The sequence below is a fragment of the Dendropsophus ebraccatus genome, chromosome 2 (assembly GCF_027789765.1).
Source record: "Dendropsophus ebraccatus isolate aDenEbr1 chromosome 2, aDenEbr1.pat, whole genome shotgun sequence".
Classification (NCBI taxonomy): domain Eukaryota; kingdom Metazoa; phylum Chordata; class Amphibia; order Anura; family Hylidae; genus Dendropsophus; species Dendropsophus ebraccatus.
Genome location: NC_091455.1, coordinates 29,446,033 through 29,468,572, shown reverse-complemented (window position 1 = coordinate 29,468,572; position 22,540 = coordinate 29,446,033). Strand labels below are relative to the sequence as shown.

The following is a 22,540-nucleotide window of genomic DNA, read 5'->3' as shown; positions in this document are numbered from 1 at the left end:
CTAGGTTCACACTGCGTTTTTGAAATCCATTTTTTTCATCCGTTTTTTTTCAAAAAAATGGATGAAAAAAAAAACGGATTGCAAAAATGCAGTGTGAACCCAGCCTTAAGAAGACAAGCGATTATATTAAAGAGGAAAAAAAATCTCCTTCTAGCCCCACTTGTCCCTACACATAAAGGGAAGGTTGCTTTCTTTCAGAAACAGCGCCACACCTGTCCATGGATTATGTCTGGTAATGCAGCTCAACACCATTGAAGTCAACGAGGTTGAGTTGCACTACCACACCCAAACTGTTCATGGATGGGGCATTGTTTTGGGGGGGGGAAAAAGTCACCATCTTTTTTCTGTCGTTCATGGGGTCAATGGAGCTGACAGTACAGAACCAAAAAGACTAGGAGAATGGTGTGTGCCAGCAGAAGGTGCTAAACAGTACTATTTTTGACCACTCCATGAAACCTACTGCCCCTCAGCAACTGTGCAATCTGCTGCCCGAGGCAAAATACTCCTCTCGCCTCATGCCAGATATACCCTTGTTATCGAATTATTATTGTTAGGATGCTGTTTTCCTAAGGCCCCAGCCTGGTTTTTGGGTGAAGGGTAACTAAGGGCCCATTTACACAGAAAGATTATTTGACAGATTACCTGCCAAGGATTTGAAGCCAAAGCCAGGAATGGATTTAAAAAGAAGAGAAATCTCAGGCTTTCCTTTATGACCCAATCTCTGTTTATAGTCTGTTTCTGGCTTTGGCTTCAAATCCTTGGCAGATAATCTGTCAGATAATCTTTCTTTGTCCTGTGCGTCTTTTATTATGGTGGTCCTAGATATAGATTTTTTTATTTTTACAATAAATCAACTATAATGACTTCAGGTATGAATATATGGAATATAGTTTATTTTTGTTTGAAGGGAAGGATGAGTCCCAGAAAAGACTCATCAGACTTTCCTGGAAGTAGCGCATGATGAATAGATATATTCCGATCTACGCTGTTTAGTAAAAACTTGTCTGGTACCAAGATGCATCAAGAAGTCATCATTACAAGCAGAGCAGGTATGTGGTGGGTGCTCTGCAGGGCTATGGGACTCATTGCTGTTATGTAATCCATCCTAAAGGGAAAATCCAGCATGATGTCATCGTCTGACAGGTCACAGTGATGTGCAAAATGTTATTGTGGATTCAGTCACCATGGACAGTCTGGCTGTTTGGTCTACGACTAGAAAGTTCAGTCATTGATTTGTGTCAAAGATCCCTAGTCATTGATATCTGTATCTTGGTTTCAGGTAGGGATAGGGAACCTCCAGCCCTCCAGCTGTTGCTAAACTACAATTTCCATCATGCCTGGACAGCCAAAGCTTTAGCTTTGGCTGTCCAGGCATGATGGGAATTGTAGTTTTGCAACAGATGGAGGGCAGTAGGTTCCCCATCCCTGGTTTAAGGGATCAGACTAACTCCAATGTCTGATCAGGAGCAGCAGCCCTTTTAAAGTGTCTTTGTCAGAGAACAGAGAGAAGCGCTTGGCCATGCACTTCCCTCCCTAGCTTGCTTTGATCTCCGTCCAGTTGCACTAGATGGACTCACTCCATAGCTCTTCATTGTAACAATTGGTGGGGATCTGAACACTCAGACCGCAATGGATTTTTTCTTATATTCTATTACTCATAACTTGACACCCTACACCTTCCTCATAAGGCTATGTTCACACGTCGTATGAGACCGGCCGTTCCGAGACCCCGGCCGGGTCGCGGAACGCCCGGTCTCTGGCCGGATCATCTCGGCCGGTACTTAAGTACCACCCGGATGATCTTTCCGGCCACAGAGCTCTGATGTCAGTTATTTGTGACCCCGTATGGGATCCCGTATACGATGTGTATATGCTCCGGCCGGGATCCCATTGAAAGTACGGTATTGTTCCACCAAGCCAAAAGTACGGCCGTACTTTTACGTAGTGTGAACATAGCCTAAAACTGACCTGAAAGGTGCTGATAGAAAGTGTCGTACAGTGGTGGTCTACATAGATAAAGTCACAGGGCTGGGATTTATCCAGGTGCTGCATTCTGAGATGTATAAGATAAAGCAGGTTTTCTTTATTACTCATACAATATACAGCAGATTTTCTTTCTTTGTTTCTTTCTTTCTCATTGCAGTTTATTATATTACGTGTTTCAAAGGAATACCACCTTCTTCATCAGGTCTATTCATAGCCATAACTGGTCTATTGTTATTAACATTGTTTTGTATTATTTATAGTGTTGCTTGTCAGTTACATTACTATATAAGGGCCTTGTTGTATATAGGAGAAGGTAAGCTGGTGGTATCAGTAAGTAAAAATGGAAGACCCTCTCATTGTCAGCATTTGTAAAATTTGAATTTTTTTTCTCTTAGAAATAAATTGGTGTAAGAAAATTTTATAGATTAATAATTTACTTCTATTTAAATATCTCAAGTCTTCCAGTACTTTTCAGCTGCTGTATGCCCTATAGGAAGTGGTGTATTCTTTCCAGTGTGACACAGTGCTCTCTGCTGCCACCTCTGTCCATGTCAGGAACTGTCCGGAGCAGGAGCAAATCCCCAAAGAAAACCTTTCCTGCTCTGGACAGTTCCTGACATGGACAGAGGTGGCAGCAGAGAGCACTGTGTCAGACTGGAGAGAATACACCACTTCCTGCAGCAGCTGATAAGTACTGGAAGACTTGAGATTTTCAAACAGAAGTAAATCACAAATCTATATAACTTTCTGAAACCAGCTGATTTCAAAGAAAAACATTTTCTACAGAGTGCCCCTTTTAAAAGGGCTTTTATGGTGGCTACAGGCTGATTACTAAGGCTATTGGCTCACCTATTTTTAACGCCAATGTCGTTATTAGGAAGTCTAAAACCGTGTTTTTCAATCTGTGGTTCTGCCAAAACTACAACCCCTCCCTGTTTTAGACTATATATCACACGTGCTTCTCTGCTCCCTTTTGCACCCCGGCCTTGGAGTCATTAGAAACACTGTAACATAGAAGAACACTTTAAGTGCACTTATTAATAAGAACATTTCTACTAAGGATGAACATGGGAAATCGCTCCCTGTGCCAGGACTGAAAACAATTACAGGGAAAATAAAACACCAAGAAAATCAATATCTGCTACATTCTCTTTTTAATTGTCAAAGTCTCCATAGACTCTGATATCAAATGCAGATTAATTAACAAGTACGGCGGCTTCTCTCCGGTACAGCGGGCTGCCTGAGGACACAGGCCTATCCTTGTACATAGCAGAAATCTGTTACTCCGCCATCCACTAATCCAGGAATTAGTGGAACAGAAGACTTAGCAAAAATAACTAAAGCCCTAAGGCAGGGATGGGGAACCTTTGGCCCTCCAGATGTTGCAAAACTACAACCCCCATCATGCCTGGACAGCCTTCGGCTGTCCAGGCATAATGAGAGTTGTAGTTTTGCAACAGCTGAAGGGCCGAAGGTTCCCCATCTCTGCCCTAAGGGTATGTTCACACTATGGAATCATCAAAGAATTTCAAGCATATGGGTACATTGCAGGATATGCCTGTACTATTTTATTTTTTTTAAAGAGAAGCTTATAGTCTCACTGTTGTTTAAATTTTTTTGCAGAAATCAATAGTATAGGCGATTTTAAGAAACGTTGTAATTGGGTTTATTAGCTGAAAAATGCATTTTTATCATGAAAAACCAGTTTGAAGCTTTCCCCCCTGTCTTCATTGTTCTTTTATTGAGAGGGAGGGAGATGAGGCACCAAAACAGGACAACAAAGAGTTAATTTACAGCTACATTACCGACTATCTCCTCTGAAGTCAGCACTGACCTCTCTAACCTCTGAATACCGGCTTTCACACAGGTCCCACTGTGTAATCCTTTGTTCTCTGTTCTCTGCTGGCGACTAATCTCCCTCCTCCCCTCTCCATAGGTTACACAGGGCTAGACTGATGTAAAAGAGTCAAGATTTCCTGATAATGAGCAGTGGATGGGAGAGAGGAGGGAGGGGGGGACCTGGGCAAAGTCTTTTTGAATGCAGATAATGGCATATTTGCCTAATAAACCCAATTATAAAGTTTCTTCAAATCGACTGGACTATTGATTTCTGCAAAAAAAAACAACATGCGACAGTGATACTATAAGTACAAAGTCAAACGTAATTGCCGCCCTTTGGCCTCTGCAACTTCTCCTTTCCTTATCCTATCCCCATTAGGTGCAGCTGCTGTAAGGCTTCACCTCCTACTTCAGTCCTATGGAGAGATAACATTGTCCATGTTGTATATTACATTGTTGCAGCTTGATGCATCCTCAGGCTTTGGCAGCGGTAATGATCGGCTGCAGATTCTGTTAGTAGCGGGAATGTAATGGAAGGATGGAGAGCGCGGGATGAGGAGTTTGTTAGGCTTATAAAACCACGTACTGTTAATGTCAGGCTGACATAATGATTAAGAATATTGCCGGGAATACATCTACATGGATTAGCTGTGCAAAAACGTTAATAATACTTGTATAAAATGAAGCTGTGCCTCATATTAACTCAGATTGTATAATATAAATGTCAGGGCCGGCATCGTTACCTTTTTTTTCTTATTTAAGGGAATATCGCATAACCAATATATAATAATTCTTTCCAGTATAGGTGATATGTGTAAGATTGATGGAGTCCAGCAGCTGGTACATCCACCAGTCACAGGGTACTGTACCCATAATAATACATATGGGCTGCCACTCCATTCAAAGTCTATGACACTGCCAAAGTTAGCGGAGTGTGACACCTGACTCGCTCAACCACCACTTAATTCAAGTGCGGAGACATAGGATATATGTTCTTGTACAAAGGAGGAGGTACCAGTGCTTGGACCCACACCAATTAGGTTCTTAATACTTATCCTGTGGAAAGGTGATAAGACTTGACCATCAAAAAATTCACTTCTCTTTAAAAATCTCCAGTCTTCCACTACTTATCAGCTGCTGTATGTCCTGCAGGAAGTGGTGTAGTCTTTCCAGTCTGACAGACTTTCCTACAGTTTGCAGTGATTAATGAGGACACTTTGTGATCAGCTGATGGTTTAAGGATCCTTCTAAGTGCCAGTTCACACTACGGAATCGGTGAATCCCACCTGCTATTTGTTTCAATGGGAGGCTTTGTGCACCTCCGCCTCTCCACTCTAAGAATTGACATGTCAATTGTTTCAGCGGACAGTGGAGGCACGCAAGGCCTCCATTGAAACAGATAGCGGGGGGATTCGGCGCAGAGTCCGTTGGCGGGGATTCCCAGGGGAATTTTGGCCTCAATTGTGTAGTGTGAACGGCCCCTAACAAGTAGGGAGAACCACTTTAAAATAGAAGTCCAATGAAATTTAAAAGGAAGGCAGGGTGGTGCAGGAACCTAATAAACAAAGTATACTTACCAGTCCTCGTGCCTCTGTTGTGCCGCTGATGACCACTGGCTGTCATTTTCGTCTGGCATCAAGGTACACGGTTCCTCCAGCTGCAACGTCACTGCCCAGCTGATCGATTTCCTGCACAGCCAGCTGTTGTCCCGCCCTAGTCACTGATTGGCCGAGCAGGCAATTGACCGGCCAGGTACGTGATGTTGAAGCTGGAGGATCTGCAGGAGGCTGGCAGCTGTTAGCTGTACCCAGGATCAGCGTTGCAGGGCACGAGGACTGGTAAGTATACTTTGTTTATCATGTTCCCGTACCCCCCTGCGTTCCTATCATTTTTTAGTTTCATGGGACTTCTCCTTTAAGTTCTCTGGGATCTATATTCAGAGTGTGGAATGATAGACATCCTTAGTAAAGGTCAAGCAATAAAACTTGGCCTCAGTGATGTATTTTAAGTTAAAAAAAACTTTTTTCTTCTCCTTTTTTATTGTTCAAATATCTTCTTGGAGGAATTACACCTGTCAGTCAATTACTTCCAATCTCCTGTAAGCATGTCCGTGCTCTCAGCAGAGTCTCCTCTTCTCGCTGTATCAGCAGTAAGAATATGAACTAATATAAAGCCGAAGACGGCCGTGAGTCTGGTTGTCACTCTCATCCATAGTCAATTCTCCTGGGCTCTGACTAAACTGCTAAATTGCTTCTATTATCCTTTGTAAAGTACACTGGAAATGAAGCAGAGCCGAGAAGTGGACTATGCGGAGGATGCCCTTGCTCTAATATACTTGGATGGCTCTCTATGCTATCTCAGATACCTTTTATAGATATAAAAACCTATATTATAATAATAATAATTGTGATGATGATGATGATGATGATGATAATAATAATAATAGAAACTTAGAAACATAGAAGATTGTCAGCAGAAAAAGACCACTTGGTCCATCTAGTCCGCCCTTTTAGTATTTTCTTTCTTATTATCTTAGGATAGATTTATGTTTATCCCAGGCGTGTTTAAATTCTGTTATTGTAGATTTACCAACCACCTCCGCTGGAAGTTTGTTCCAGGCATCTACTACTCTTTCAGTGTGTTGGCTTTGTCATTACTGTGATAATAAATAACATAAAATATCCTTTAACATTTTGGGGGCGATTAAGCTGGGAACAAACTGCGTTTTTGCAGTCCGTTTAACATATATGTTTTATGAAAAAATGGATAAAAAAAATTAATTCAATTGGGTGCTATCCGCTTGGATTCATTTTTCCATTGACTTGCATACAGTACCGGGAATTGCAGCAGATTTCGTTGCCGAACTCGCAGCGTGAAACCCGAAGCAGATCCGGTATGTGTGAAGCTACCCTAAAGGGGGAAAAAACACCTTTCAAATCAGTTGGTGTCAAAACGTTAAATAGATTTGTAATTTACTTATATTTCAAAATCGTGTGTCTTCCGATACTTATCAGCTGCTGTTTGTCCTGCGGGAAGTGTTTGAATATTCACGGGACTGTAATGCCACAGCCACACCGAAAAAAAAGTTGTTCCAGCACTTGTATCGTTAAAACCACTTGTTTATTTTATCAGGAGACATCTATTAAAGCCACCACTAATCAAATGCTGAACAATTATGCTGCGTTTACATGGCCTAATGGACATACCCTGGGTGCTATAGGAGTGTGTGCGCTGTATGTGGTCAGTACCTCCTTTCCAGCTTATCCGCACCTTCATTCATATAAGAGTAAGTAAGAAAAGGATTTTGCACACACTACCCTATAACCTTACAGCAAATCATATCTAATACCTAAATAACACAGTGGGTCCAGGGGGACGCTTCTCTTGCCTTCAGCTACTGTCTGACAGCATTCCCCATAGGAGTCTGCGAGCAGGGAAAACTGCCAATCAATAGCTGAACATAAGGGAAGCAGCGCTGAGAAGCTGACGGCACTTATGCTACGTTTATACGGAGCGATAATTCGCCCAATCGATCATTTTACGATTTTGAAGCAACGATTTGGTTTTTATAACGATCAGCGTTTAGACGAATAAATCGTTAGATAAATTGTAAGAAAAATCGTTATTGCGATCGTTTTTAAGATCGCTTAAGCCCATCTTTTACATAGGGTGAATCTTTGAAAGACTGTGAATTTTTAGTGAAAGATGAACGACGATTTGAGAACATGTTGAAAGTTCAAAACGAACGATTTTTCGCTCATCGCTTGATCGTTTGCTGTGTTTACACGGAACAATTATCACTCAAATGCGATTGTTATTGCGAAAATTCGAACGATAATCGTTCCGTGTAAACGCAGCATTACCCTATTGACATATAGCACAGTGCCTCAACCCTCTGTATATTTATATATTGATAGCCCCTTTTTATAAGATTAGAAAAAAATCTGTAAACAGCGCCACTGTTGTCAATGTCTAGTATTGCAGCTCAGTCCCATTGACTCAAATATGGCTGAGCTGTAACACCAAAAACGGCCTATGGGCAAGAATGGCGCTGTTCTAGAAAAAAAAAAAATCTCATAGCTGAAGTACTTCAATCGGGGGTTCAGTGTTCATCTATCTTAGAGTTCCCCTTTAATAAAATAGACGGAAAATGTGATGCAGCCCTCCTGAGAAGATGTCATCTGCTATAAAGAAGTCCAAGTCAAGTGATGGCATGAGGGGAATTTCTAGGGAATGTGTGACATGTCAGCCATGCTAGGAGAGAAGCGGCAGTGTTGGCTGCTGACAGCCTTGTTGTCCTGAAGCCTGAGGGATTCTCAATAAGGGTCATTCATAAATTAATGAGGCGTGAACTGTGCGGTTTATACTTGCACATTGCTGGTAATTTCTTACTTATATTCACATTACCAGGTTTAAATGTTTGTCTTTGGCATATGAGGCTGCCCGCCGCTGCCAGTCACGTCTCTCTGTGCCTGCCACAAAACACAAAACATCCTGCTGAGGTGTTTACACCCAACAAACCACATGCTGGATTAGATGACGGGAGACACAGGGCACCGTACCCGGCGTATACAGCCCTAGGGGTCAGTCTCTTCTGCTGTATACATTGTTTCCCACTGAATTACAGTATAACATATTATGTATGGCAATATTATTTTTACAGAACACAACAGCGTAATCTACTATATATATATATGTGCTAAATAAAGCGGTAACACACTGAGATCCATCCATCTTTTATCTATCTATCTATCTCCTATCTATCTATCTATCTATCTATCTATCTATCTATCTATCTATCTATCTATCTATCTCCTATCTATGGCCCGCTTCTGCCATGAGGCGGAATGAGTATTCCGCCTCAGGCGGCAGATTTTGCGCCCCTGCAGGGGGCGGCAAGATTTTCCCCGCCGCTGTCATTTTAGCTAAGTTTAACTTAGCTAAAATGACAGCCACAGCACAGGCTCACCAGACCTCGCGAGTCGCGCTGCTCACGGTCACCACCGGCGTCTCCTCGTCGTACCGTCGGGCCGGCCATTCCGACGTCACCCGTCACGTGACCCGGCTTCCTCCTTCTGATTGGTTAAGTGCCTGCGCCACGGACGTCCGCCGCGGCGCTACTCAGCTGAGGTCACGAGACGTGTCCAGGAAGAAGAAGTGCAGTTCGGGTCTTCGTCTGCGGAGGAGAGGTTGCCGTGCGACTTGGTAAGTTCCTGGGGTGGGAAGGGGTTTGGATGGGTGGCGGGCGGCTTGCAGAGGTGCGGAGGTGCGGGGGTGGGTTGTGGGGGGATCTGTTAGTTTTTTCCGGGTTGGCAGTCTATTGTCATTATGAGGAGGTCTCTGCATTGAGGTGGTCAGGGCCTCTGCAGAGACCTCCTCATAATGACAATAGACTTAATGCTGCCAGGGCCTTTGTTTGCTGCTTTTTCACTTTTTTTTTTTTTTTTTTTTTAACAGGTACAGACTGGACTACTTCGAAAGAAGATTTTTACATTTTTTATTTAATAAAAGGGTCAACGAGGTGTCTCTGGGGAGTTTTATTTCAATAAAGAGCTTTTTGAAATTGTTTTATTTTTTTTTTTTTACTTATTTTTGGCTTGGTAGTGGAATAGATGGCGTCCATTACTAAGCCAGGCTTAGCGTTAGCCAGTAAAAGGGCTAACACTAACTCCCCACGCTTATTACCTCGGTACCCACCACCACCAGGGGTACCGGGAAGAGCCAGATACCGTCAGGCCTGGAGCACCAGAAAATGGCGCTCCTGGACTGGGCGGCAGCAGGCTGGTGTTATTAGGTTGGCAGTGGCCAAAATAAATGGCCCCTGCCACCCTGATAGCGTCCGGCTGCTGTTGCTTGGTTTTGTATCTGGCTGGTTATGGAAAATGAGGGGGACCCCACGCATTTTTATTTTTCGATTTATTTATTTATTTAATAAAACATTCATGGGCCCCCTTATTTTCTATAACCAGTCAGATACAGAACCAAGCAACAGTAGCCTGACACTATCATGGTGACAATGGCCAAAATAAATGGCCCCTGCCACACTGATAGCGTCAGGTTGCTGCTGCTTGATTTTGTATCTGGCTGGTTATGGAAAATGAGGGGGACCCTATGTATTTTTATTTACTTATTTGATAAACTAATGCATGCTTTCGCCCCTTCAGTTTCCATAACCAGTCAGATACAGAACCAGCCAACAGCATCCTGACACTATCAGGGTAGCAGTGTCCAAACATAAATGGCCCCTGCCTTCCTGATAGTGTCAGGCTGCTGCAGCTTGGTTGGTTATGGAAAATGAGGGGGACCCCACACATTTTATTTATTTAATAAACTAATGGATAGGGTCTCCCCTATTTTCCATAACCAGACAGATACAAAACCAAGCAGCAGCAGCCTGACACTATCAGAGGCAAGCGCCATTTATTTTAGTTATTGCCAGCCTAATAACGCCAGCCTGTTGCTGCCTAGTCCTGGATCATCATTTTCTGGCGTTCCAGGCCAGACAGTATCTGATTCTTCCCAGTACCCCTGGTGACAGTAGGTACTAAAGGTAATAAGCATGGGGGTTAGTGTCAGCGCTTATAATAGCCAACACAAAGCCCTAGCTTACTAATGGATGCCATCTATTAGGCGGCTTCCACTACTAAGCCAAACATAAGTAAGAAGAAAAACAATTTAGCAAAGCTCTTTATTGAAATAAAATACCCCCAAGAACCCTTGTTGACCCTTTTTCATTAAAAGTAAGAATCTTCTATCTGAAGTAGTGCAGAATGAAAGTATTAAAAAATGTAAACAAAATAAAATGATACTTACCTGCCCTTGGTCCACCTTTATCAGTCCCTAAGGGTCCATTTACACAGAAAGATTATCTGACAGATTATCTGCCAAAGATTTGAAGCCAAAGCCAGGAATGGATTTGAAAAGAGGAAAAAAAATCGCAAGCTTTCCTTTATTACCTGTTCCCTGTTTATAGTCTGTTTCTGGCTTTGGCTTCAAATCTTTGTCAGATAATCTTTCTGTGTAAATGGACCCTAAGGGGTCATTTACACAGAAAGACTATCTGCCAAAGATTTGAAGCCAAAGCCAGAAACAGACTATAAGTAGAAGTCAGGTCATATAGGAAAACCTGAAATTTCTCCTCTTTTTAAATCCATTCCTGGCTTTGGCTTCAAATCTTTGGCAGATAATCTGTCAGATAATCTTTCTGTGTAAATGGACAAATGTGACGATTTGCAACACCAGTAGATTTTGCCAGACAATCCAGGCTGTGTGTCAAAATCTGGTGCCACCTTTTGCTCTTTGCTTGAGGCATTCAGCAGAAGTACAGCAAACCTCATAGAGCTGTGCCCTGTAGCCAGCGCAACGAATTTGCACTTGGTGAATATAACCATGTACCACATGGTTATATTCACTGCTGTGGTGTGGTTATGCATTTGGTATATTTACTGCTGATATATATATATACACAGTGGTACCTTGGTTTAAGAGTAACTTGGTTTTAAGAGTGTTTTGGTGTAAGAGCTCCGCTTATTACGTCATATCTACGGTCAACAATGACACAAGAAAGACTTGTTGTTCTTGGGGGGGGGGGGGGGGGGGGGGGGGGCGCCATTTAAATTTTCGCCTCAGGCAGCAGAAAAGCTAGAATCGGCCCTGTATCTATCTCCTATCTATCTATCTATCTATTATTTATCTATCTATCTCCTATCTATCTATCTCCTATCTATCTATCTATCTATCTATCTATCTCCTATCTATCTATCTATCTATTATTTATCTATCTATCTCCTATCTATCTATCTCCTATCTATCTATCTATCTATCTATCTATCTATCTATCTCCTATCTATCTATCTATCTATCTATCTATCTATCTATCTATCTATCTATCTCCTATCTATCTACCTATCTATCTATCATCCATCTATCTATCTCCTATCTATCTATCTCCTATCTATTATCTATCTATCTCCTATCTATCTATCTCCTATCTATCTATCTATCTATCTATCTATCTATCTATCTATCTATCTATTATCTATCTATCTATCTATCTATCTACCTATCTATCTATTTCCTATCTATCTATCTATCTATCTATCTATCTATCTATCTATCTATCTATCTCCTATCTATCATCTATCTATCTATCTATCTCCTATCTATCTATCTATCTATCTATCTATCTATCTATCTCCTATCTAGCTATCTATCTTCTATCTATCTATCTACGTATCTATCTATCTATGTCCTATCTATACACTTCATGGCGGTCAGAAGTCTCTAGAAGACTATGGCCTCTGTGCGCTGTATTGGCTGTATTAGACCGGCCGAGCAGGTGAGCAGTCCTGAGGCCCTGTGCCTATTATTCCTTGGTTGTACGTCCCTGTTACACGAGGAGAGGTGCAGCCAACAAATGAGGATTTATTTTCCGCACCTCAGTGTTTACTTGCTTGTCGGCTTGGCCATCGGCCTATTACACAGGGATATATAAGCCGATAACTGTTTTAGTTTTACGGCCCCGTGACCACACAGATTGCCTATGCACAGGCCCGGTGGTGAATGCTAGAGCAGCGTCTGACCAGTGGTAGCCACACAGACCAGGCCCTGCAGTTACAGGCTGTCACCACACAAGGGCGCCACCAGGCAGCCCTATTGTGTTTCTAAGCTCTCTGCTTGCTGTCAGTGAATTGAAAATGCTAAAAACCCTATAGAGACCTAGCAGTGTATCATTCAGCCAGCATTGGGAGGTGTTACTAGGATTCTCCATATCCTGCCTCCCAGTCACAGGGCTGCAGCCTGTTATGCAGATAATATTTGCTTTGTTGTTGTGGTTTGTAATGTTATTCCTCAATGTGACTGTGCAGGCGAGCACACCGCCTCCCAGCTACACCCAGCACACAGCATGTGAAGTTACAACACGTTTGGATAGTTGTCACACGTCCTTGTAACCCCCCCCCCCCGTCACGGTCTCCAATGGCATCTTCTGTCCAGCAAAATCTATGCGAGTGGAATTTTTCACTTTTTAAAATAGGGGTGAGAAGGTAGAAGCGGGGTGCAGTTACTACATAAGATCCTGCTTCCACCACCCCCGCAATCATTCAGCGATGGTTTAGTCTGCACATCAAAGTAAATGCAAGTGGGATTAATCATTTTGCAAAATAGGGGTGGTGCTAAGAAGATCAGAGGGCTCGTCTGAGTGTTTAGGAATATGATTTCACACGCCGATTGCGTCCTGTCACAGGGCCGTCCCCTCCGGTGGGTGGGGCGTGGACGGGGCGGGGCGACTTGGAAAAAAAAGTTTGTCAGAAGTTTTACCTCAGAGAGTGAAAGTTTGATCAGTGACAGAAACAGGCCGGGGTGCCATGGACTACCTGACTGGCTTCACCGGGAGGAGCGGCCGCGTCCTGAGGGGCACTGCCAACCGGCTCTGGCTGGGGCTGCGGGAGGTGCACTTCCATGACTACCTGAAGGAGGGGGTCGGGCGAGAGGAGACCCCACCGTCCAGCCCGGACCCGGAGCTCAGCCCGACACCCACAGGTCAGGAAGGGGGGCTCCAGGGGGGGTCCTGACAACCGTGCAGGAGGGATCCTGACAGCTGGGTAGGGGGGCTCCAGGGGGGTCCTAACACCTGTACAGGGGGGGGGGGGGGGGATCCTGACAGCTGGATAGGGGGGCTCCAGGGGGGTCCTAACACCTGTACAGGGGGGATCCTGACAGTTGGGTAGGGGGGCTGCAGGGGGGACCCTAACACCTGTACAGGGGGATCCTGACAGCTGGGTAGGGGGGCTGCAGGGGGGGTCCTAACACCTGTACAGGGGGATCCTGACAGCTGGGTAGGGGGGCTGCAGGGGGGCCCTAACACCTGTACAGGGGGGATCCTGACAGCCGGGTAGGGGGGCTGCAGGGGGGGTCCTAACACCTGTACAGGGGGGATCCTGACAGCTGGGTAGGGGGGCTGCAGGGGGGGCCTAACACCTGTACAGGGGGGATCCTGACAGCCGGGTAGGGGGGCTGCAGGGGGGGGTCCTAACACCTGTACAGGGGGGATCCTGACAGCCGGGTAGGGAGGCTGCAGGGGGGGCCCTAACACCTGTACAGGGGGGATCCTGACAGCCGGGTAGGGGGGCTGCAGGGGGGGGTCCTAACACCTGTACAGGGGGATCCTGACTGCCGGGTAGGGGGGCTGCAGGGGGGGTCCTAACACCTGTACAGGGGGATCCTGACAGCTGGGTAGGGGGGCTGCAGGGGGGGTCCTAACACCTGTACAGGGGGATCCTGACTGCCGGGTAGGGGGGCTGCAGGGGGGGTCCTAACACCTGTACAGGGGGATCCTGACAGCTGGGTAGGGGGGCTGCAGGGGGGGTCCTAACACCTGTACAGGGGGATCCTGACAGCTGGGTAGGGGGGCTGCAGGGGGGGGTCCTAACACCTGTACAGGGGGATCCTGACAGCTGGGTAGGGGGGCTGCAGGGGGGCCCTAACACCTGTACAGGGGGGATCCTGACAGCCGGGTAGGGGGGCTGCAGGGGGGGTCCTAACACCTGTACAGGGGGGATCCTGACAGCTGGGTAGGGGGGCTGCAGGGGGGGCCTAACACCTGTACAGGGGGGATCCTGACAGCCGGGTAGGGGGGCTGCAGGGGGGGTCCTAACACCTGTACAGGGGGGATCCTGACAGCCGGGTAGGGGGGCTGCAGGGGGGGCCCTAACACCTGTACAGGGGGGATCCTGACAGCCGGGTAGGGGGGCTGCAGGGGGGGTCCTAACACCTGTACAGGGGGATCCTGACTGCCGGGTAGGGGGGCTGCAGGGGGGGTCCTAACACCTGTACAGGGGGATCCTGACAGCTGGGTAGGGGGGCTGCAGGGGGGGTCCTAACACCTGTACAGGGGGATCCTGACTGCCGGGTAGGGGGGCTGCAGGGGGGGTCCTAACACCTGTACAGGGGGATCCTGACAGCCGGGTAGGGGGGCTTGTAGTTCTACAACTTAAACAACTATAAACACATGCCTGCATGTACTAAAAGTGACCAGAAGTGACTTGTGATCTACACCCTCACAGCATGCTGTAATATCATGCAGTCTCTACCATATGGCGGCACATCGCAGGAGGTACAGGTCACAACTGGAGCAAAAGGAAGATGGTAGTGGTTGCCCATGGCAACTGATCAGGGTCTTAAAAGGTCTGTGAAAAATGTGAGAGAGAATCTGGTTTCCATGGTAACTACTTCTTGTGAATTTTGTGCTGATTTAATCTCTCGCCCTGGGAGGGTCGCAGCCATGGGGTCTCTGTGTGTCCCTATACTCTGTGGATGAGCCATCTTGTATCAGGCTGTGTTCACATACTCAGTATTCTATATTCCAATAAGAATATAGTAATACCGCACACCACCTGAGGATGGAGGTGGCGCTGTTTTTGGAAAGAAAACAGCTTATTTTTTGTAATCCTCTTTAATATAAAATGGTGAGACCATTCAGACTGTATCATTGATGGTGTCAGTGCTTCACGGGCAGCATGAAACTAGTAACTGGTCCCCTTTAAGGTGTCTCCATACACGTTCCATAGAACATTAACCCTTAGAGGACCCGGCCAATTAAAATTTTAGCGTTTTCATTTTTTTCTCCTTGTGTTTAAAAGGCCATAGCACTTGCATTTTTCCACCTAGAAACCCACATGAGCCCTTATTTTTTGCGCCACTAATTGTACTTTGCAATGACAGGCGGAATTTTTGCATAAAGTACACTGCGAAATCAGGTAAAAATTCAATTTGTGGTGAAATTGAAAAAAAAACAACGCATTTCTTTTAGTTGGGGGGTATTCACCCTGGGGTAAAACTGACTGGTTATGCATGTTCCTCAAGTTGTTACGATTACAACGATATATAACATGTATAACTTTTATATTGTATCTTATGGCTTGTAAAAAAAATTGAAACCATTTTTAACAAACATATGTTCCTTAAAATCGCTCCATTCCCAGGCTTATAGCGCTTTTATCCTTTGGTCTATGGGGCTGTGTCAGGTGTCAGTTTTTGCGCCATGATGCGTTCTTTCTATCGGTACTTTGATTGCGCATATGCAACTCTTTGATCGCTTTTTATTACAATTTTTCTGGATTTGATGCGACCAAAAATGCACAATTTTGCACTTTGGGATTTTTTTACGCTGACGCCGTTTACCGTGCGAGATCAGGAATGTGATTAGTTAATAGTTTGGGCGATTACGGACGTGGTGATACCAAACATGTTTGTTTGTTTATTTATTTATTTTTATTTATAACATGGGGAAAGGGGGGTGATTCAAACTTTTATTAGGGGAGGGGGCTTTTTATTATTAATGACACTTTTTTTTTTTTTTTTTTTTTTCTTTACACTTATACTAGAAGCCCCCCTGGGGTTAGGGTTATTCCCACTGGGGTTAGAGTTATTCCCCCTGGAGGGCTTCTAGTATAAGTACACTGATCTCTCATTGCGATCTATGCTGCATAGATATACAGCATAGATCTATGAGATAGGCACTCGATTGCCGGAAGCAACCGAATGCCGAGCCGGGATCAGCGCCATTATGGTGCAGACCCCAGCCAACGTCCCGGGGGGGGGGGGGGGGTTGGGCGATCTCCGCCACTAGACACTAGGGAACGGCTGCATCAGGTAATCGGATGCAGCTGTCATCTTTGACAGCTGCATCCGATTATCTAATTAGCAGGCACGGCGATCGGGCCGTGACCGCTAATACCAGCGTTCCTGGGCTACCTGCGGCACCCGGGACCGCGGCTGTTCAGAGCGCGGCCACCGCGTGGCCCCGCTCTGAACCCCTGTGGGCGGCCCCTCCCCTCTATGGAGAGGGGAGGGGTGGAGGGAGATGAGGCACCAAAACAGGACAAAAAATAGTTATTTACTGCTACATCACCGGGCTATCTCCTCTGAAGTCAGCACTGACCTCTGAAAACCAGCTTTCATACAGCTGCCACTGTGTAATCCTTTGTTCTCTGCTCTGTTGGCGACTAATCTCCCTCCTCCCCCTCCTCTTTCCATAGGTTACACAGGGCCCGACTTATGTAAAAGAGTCAATATTTCCTGATAATGAGCAGTGAATGAGAGAGAGGAGGGGGGGGGGGGGGCTGGGAAAAGTCTTTTTGAATGCAGATAATGGCATATTTGCCTAATAAACCCAATTACAAAGTTTCTTAAAATTGCCTATTCGACTATTGATTTCTGCAAAAAATAAATAAATAAATAAATTCAACAGTGACACTTTAAGCTGACAGTTATCTCTGGATCCCGTCATACACGTGAATGCTCGGCTTGGCTGAGCGTTCATGTGTTCTAAATGCAGAGAGGAGGGTGAGCAGCTGTCAGACTCCTCTGTCTGTCTGTGAATAAAAGGATTGGGCATTAACAATGCAACATGCCCAATCCTTCTATCAGGAGAGCCCCCCCATGTATAGTTGATCTTGTCCAAATTGACAGGTTTGATTGACTTTTCTCTAATGTGTATGGAGGCCTGTGGCTGAAAACTTCTCAGCGCTGATGGTTAGTTACAGTGTATCAGTGCAGGCAGCGCTTTGTCACTGATGCTGGTAATTGTGGAAAGAGGATATTAAAGGGGTACTCCACCAAAAACATTTCTTTCACATGAACTGGTCCCAGCAAGTGGCAGAGATTTGTAATTTACTTCTATTAAAATATCTTGTCTTCTATTACTTATCAGCTTCTGTATGCCCTGCAGGAAGTGGTGTATTCTTTACAGTCTGACGCAGTGCTCTCTGCTGCCACCTCTGTCCATGTCAGGTGTACATTCTCCAAGTGTACAGATCAGTAGCAAATCCCCAAAGAAAACCTCTCCTGCTCTGGACAGTTCCTGACATAAACAGAGGTGGCAGCAGAGAGCACTGTTTCAGACTGGAAAGAATACACCACTTCCTTCAGGGCATACAGCAGCTGATAAGTACTGTAAGAGTTGAGATATTTTAATAGAAGTAAATTACAAATCTCTGGCACTTGCTGGTACCAGTTGATTGTGACTCCCCCAGCTGTTGCAAAACCACAACTCCCATCATGCCCTGACAGCCTCCGGCTGTCAGGGCATGATGGGAGTTTTAGTTTTGCAAATGTAGCAGAGATTGACGCAGGGGTCCGGTCCTACAAAGAGCAGCTTGTCCTGTCCCCTGTGCTCGGATCACTATCTCTGTACTAAGAAATCACAGCGTGCTAATATGATGGGTCATAAATTCTCTGCTATATACACAATGGTGGGAGGAGGATCCATTGTATATGTATGAACATTACTAAGGATTATAGATAAGCAGAACTCCAGTATGCTCTGATCGTGTGTAGCGTGTGACTAGCGGTGGCTGAAGATGTTGGATGCAGTCCTAGGCAGTCTGGGAAAACATGGATACAGTCATAGGCCATATCCAGGTTTTCCAGGACTTCCTTGGGCTGCATCCAACTTCTTCAGCCACTGGTAATCACACACCGCACGATCAGACTCGAGCATGCCCGCTCTGTATCTAGGACCTGTTCACACACTGCTTCATTTTTAGTGCTGGTATGTTTAAAATAAGTGTTCATCCTATGTTCATGAGCGTTCAGGATGGCAATCCCCATGCGGCGGCCATCTACCTGCTGCAAAACCACATAGATAGATTCCCCGATGTGTATCTCCTCCGCCATATAGCTATGACCACATCCATCATACGTAGACTCCCATAATAAAAAAAAATAATAATATTAAATTGCATCTCGGCTAACATCTGGGTGCAACGTTTTTTAGCCAATTTTGACATTTTTATCTGCATCTTCTTTTACGTGACAGTTTAGCGGTGGGGGGGTGATCGATAACGAGAGAAGGAAGCATTTTTGACTGATAAGATATATGACAAAGTTTCTGATATCTATGTAAAGTTTTCTTTGTTAAAAAAAAAAAAAAATTATTTTAGTTTTGCGACAGCTGGTGGAGCCACAAGCTGAGAAACACTGGCTTAACTTAAAGGGTCTGTTCACAAATTTTTCTTTCAAATCAACTGATACCAGAAAGTGCCAGATATTTGTAATTTTACTTCTATTTATAAATCTTAAAAAATGTAAAAAATCTTCCAGAACTTATCTGCTGCTGTATGTCCTCTGCCCCCCCCCCCCCCCCCCCCCCCCCCCCCCCCTAGTTGTGTTGTTTTGTCTGTATGGGAAAGTTGTGTGACAGTTGCATCTGTCAGTAAATATACTTGAAAGGGCAGCATGATGGGAGCAGGGACTGTGTCGCCGTATATCTTTGCCATTCTCTTATCTCCCAGTTACTGAAGTAGAATATATTTGACAGAATGCGACAGCTGAAGGATTTTGGGGCCCACAGTTCAGTTTTTGTTTTTTTGTTTTTGTTTCCACGTGGTAATTTTTTTTTCTTTTCTTTTTACTATGACTAAAGTATTAGTCAATGCACTTAAAGGGATTCTACATGTTTTTACAAGTCCAACATGTTAAAAGGGACCATTTGCAATTAGCTAATCGCACAGGGCTTCTTCTAGCCCCCGATGCTTCAGGCCGGCCGTCACCGTGTTTGGGAACCAAGCCGCATTGGCTTCCCTGCGATTTTGCTGGTCTATTCATATAAAAAAAACTAAAGCGATGTACCAAGTGGTACCTTTGGTTTAAAGTGACACTGTCACCCCCTTTCTGTATGAGGGCTTCTCTACACAGCTGTAAGGGCCATTTCACACAGAGTAAAATTGGCGGAATTCCGCCTGCCTTAGTGTGACTGTTTCTCAATGTTAATTCTTTGAGCTGACAGCTGCAGAAAGCGGAGGAGAGCAATACCCAGAGAGCCACAGGCCGGGGAAATACTGCTTTACAGTCATGTTTCTACCCTGGACAAATCCATTGCAGTATCGGCAGCAGAAAGTATTTCTAGGTTTAGATTGTTCCCATGTTGGGGTGTCCTTCTAGTAACACATCTTGAATGGAAGGTCTGTGTGTGTTCAGGAGTCTGTAATTTGCTGGGGGTGCTCTGCTTTTATTCTACACAGCCCATGTTATTCTTTCCCACAAACTGCCTTGTCTCTGTATTCCTCCCTATCTACAACCTGTGTGAGCTGCCCTCCATGCCTGCTCTCCCACCTCTCCATGTGTACATTCTCCTCCCCCTTAGGGCAGAGATTGCAGTAACACTTGCTAAGCCTCCCGTGTATACTGAAAACCACACAATAGCCTTTACAAGTATTACAGCCTCCTCCGCACGCGGCTTATATCTCTCTCTGCATAGTATATGCTCTGTTTAGAATAGTCATTGACTTATTTTTTTTTTCACACCTTTTTAATTACCGAGAATTAAATTATTTCCTGTTCAGATCTATAATTTCTGGTCCAAATTTAGTTGTTCTTTCTGAAGTGAGTAGGTGGCTCGGCTGTGCGCGGTGTAGTAAGCAGATGGCTGGAGATTACGAGGGAAAAGACATCCAGTTTGTTTTTCCTGTGTGCTCCCCAGCTCCCTGACACTGTTGTCTAGCCTGATATTCCTATCTTGTATACAGCTTCAAAATTCATAGTCGTCATATCTGTTTTACATAGGACTGCACTAATATATATGTGTGTATATTATATTATTATTATTAATATTATTATTATTATTATTATTATTATTATTATTAATATTAATAATAATAATAATATTTTATTTAATATATAATTTTTTTTATATATTTATTTTCTATAATTTTTATATATAAGTTTTTTTCTTTTAAGGAACTGGATACATTTACTTTTTTCAGTCCTCTATCTTTACTAAAAGGGATGTAGAGTTCGGTTGAGAAACTAATAAGGAGACAAAGTAAGGTTATGTAATCCTCCATAGATTTAACCATTCAAAGCCCGTGCTGCTTTATACTAGTCAGCCAGGGCCCCACCGTATCTGTACAGTATAGCGTATCTCTGATATCATGACCCAATTCTAGGTTTATGTGCATAAGGTTAAGGGTCCTATTCCACGGGCCGAGGAGGGCCCGATCAACAATGTAAACGAGCGGCGATCTGCTAGATCGCTGCTCGTTTACTGGGCCTATTCCACGGCCCGATGATCGTTGAGCGAGGGCTGCAGGGACATCATTACCGATGTCCTTGCAGCAGCAGTAATACATTACCTGCAGGTCTTCTCCGCGCTGTCTTCATTCCTGGGGTCCCACGCGCTTCTGAATCATCTATCTTCTGAATGGCCGGGCGGAAGATAGATGATTCAGAAGCGCGTGGGACCCCAGGAATGAAGACAGCGCGGAGAAGACCTGCAGGTAATATATGATGCTGCTTTCAAATCGTCGGTCGCCCGCCGCGCACAGCTATTCAACCGTAGCGATGCGGTGGGGGAACGATGATTTTAGGTCTGGCCCTAAATGAACAATCAGCTGATGACACGATCATCGGCTGATCGTTCTCTCTATTTCACCGAATGATAATCGGCCGAATCGGGCCAAATGGAGCCGATCCGGCCAATTATCGTTACTGTGGAATAAGGCCCTTAGTCTTTGTATTGATATACAGTTATCTCATTGTTTTGATGTACATAGTGTTGTTATCCCTTCAATCCTGTTTGCCGTCCTTGATTTGGAACATTGTTGTTTTTAAAGGGGTTTTACCAGTTTATAAATTAGCATGTTGTAAAGGAACTGCAAACAGCTCTGATCCTGCTGATCTGCGGCCCTGCATTGTATGGAGGAATGCCTTATTTTAGGTAAAATATGTGTTTAGCTGAATTATCACCTATTCACACTAGATAGCTGGTGGTCTCCACAGGTCACAATAATTGACCTCTATTGTCCCCAAGTAAATGCTTGGCCACCACTTCGCCCACTGTCTGACAGCTCAGTGCTCAGAAGTGGCTGTGGCTGAGCATGCCCACTACCACTCTATTATCTTGACCCCCATTCTTGCAATCTGTGAGAGTCCCCACCACACACACACACACACACACACACACACACACACACACATACACCCACACTGATCAGCTAGATATCCCCTATTCTGACTACCTTTAATTTTGGAGTGACCCCCTTTAAGCTTAGGGTCCAATTACATGGAGCGAAAATGGGGGAATCGGACGATTGTCGCTCCATGTAGTAGAGACAACGATCAGCAGATGAAACCGTCATCGGCGGGTCGTTGGTTTAGGCTTGGACCTAAAATTGTCAGGAGCCAACCGTGCATCGCTACATGTAATAGTGATGTGTGGCTGACGATTCCCCAAACACCTGATACCTTACCTTTTCCCACTCCTGATCTTCTCTCCTGTGCGCTGCAGCTTCCCAGTCCCGGCACAGGAGAGAAGACTGGGAGTGGGAGAGGTAAAGTATCAGGTGTTTGGGCAAGGGCTGCATGGACATCACTAACAATGTCCATGCAGCTCTTACTGCATTTCTGTGCAGGGATACAGCTTTAAAGGTTTCCTGTCTCTGGGTACATAAAGATTCATTCATTGACATCATGTAAAGACCTTAAAAATGGCAAAAAAATTTGCAATGTGTTACATGTGAGCGATGTAAGCTTTATATAGATGAAACAGCCCTCCGTAATGATATAACATACATACAGATAAATCCCGCTTTATGGTTTGATCCCAGAGACATATGTCCCTCTTTCCATTTTCTATGGTTTTGTAATCTGTCGGCTCTGATCTTCTTTTCACATTCTCTTCATCTGTCCTAGAGAATCTCCATATATTTTATACTCT

At 44.7% G+C, this 22,540-nt stretch overlaps 1 protein-coding gene across 6 annotated transcripts in view; it reads left to right on the top strand.

Moving 5' to 3' along the window:
• Positions 1 to 22,540, top strand: part of OXR1 (oxidation resistance 1) — a 334,109-nt gene that overhangs the window by 243,705 nt on the left and 67,864 nt on the right. For 2 of the 6 annotated variants that reach the window (XM_069957209.1, XM_069957203.1), the window contains exon 1: positions 13,114 to 13,365. The exons of the other annotated variants lie outside the window; for them this stretch is intronic. In XM_069957209.1, the coding sequence (XP_069813310.1) occupies positions 13,191 to 13,365 (175 nt within the window). In that variant the 5' untranslated portion in view covers positions 13,114 to 13,190. Of the gene's footprint in view, positions 1 to 13,113; positions 13,366 to 22,540 lie in introns of those variants that run through there. 6 annotated transcript variants of the gene reach the window in all.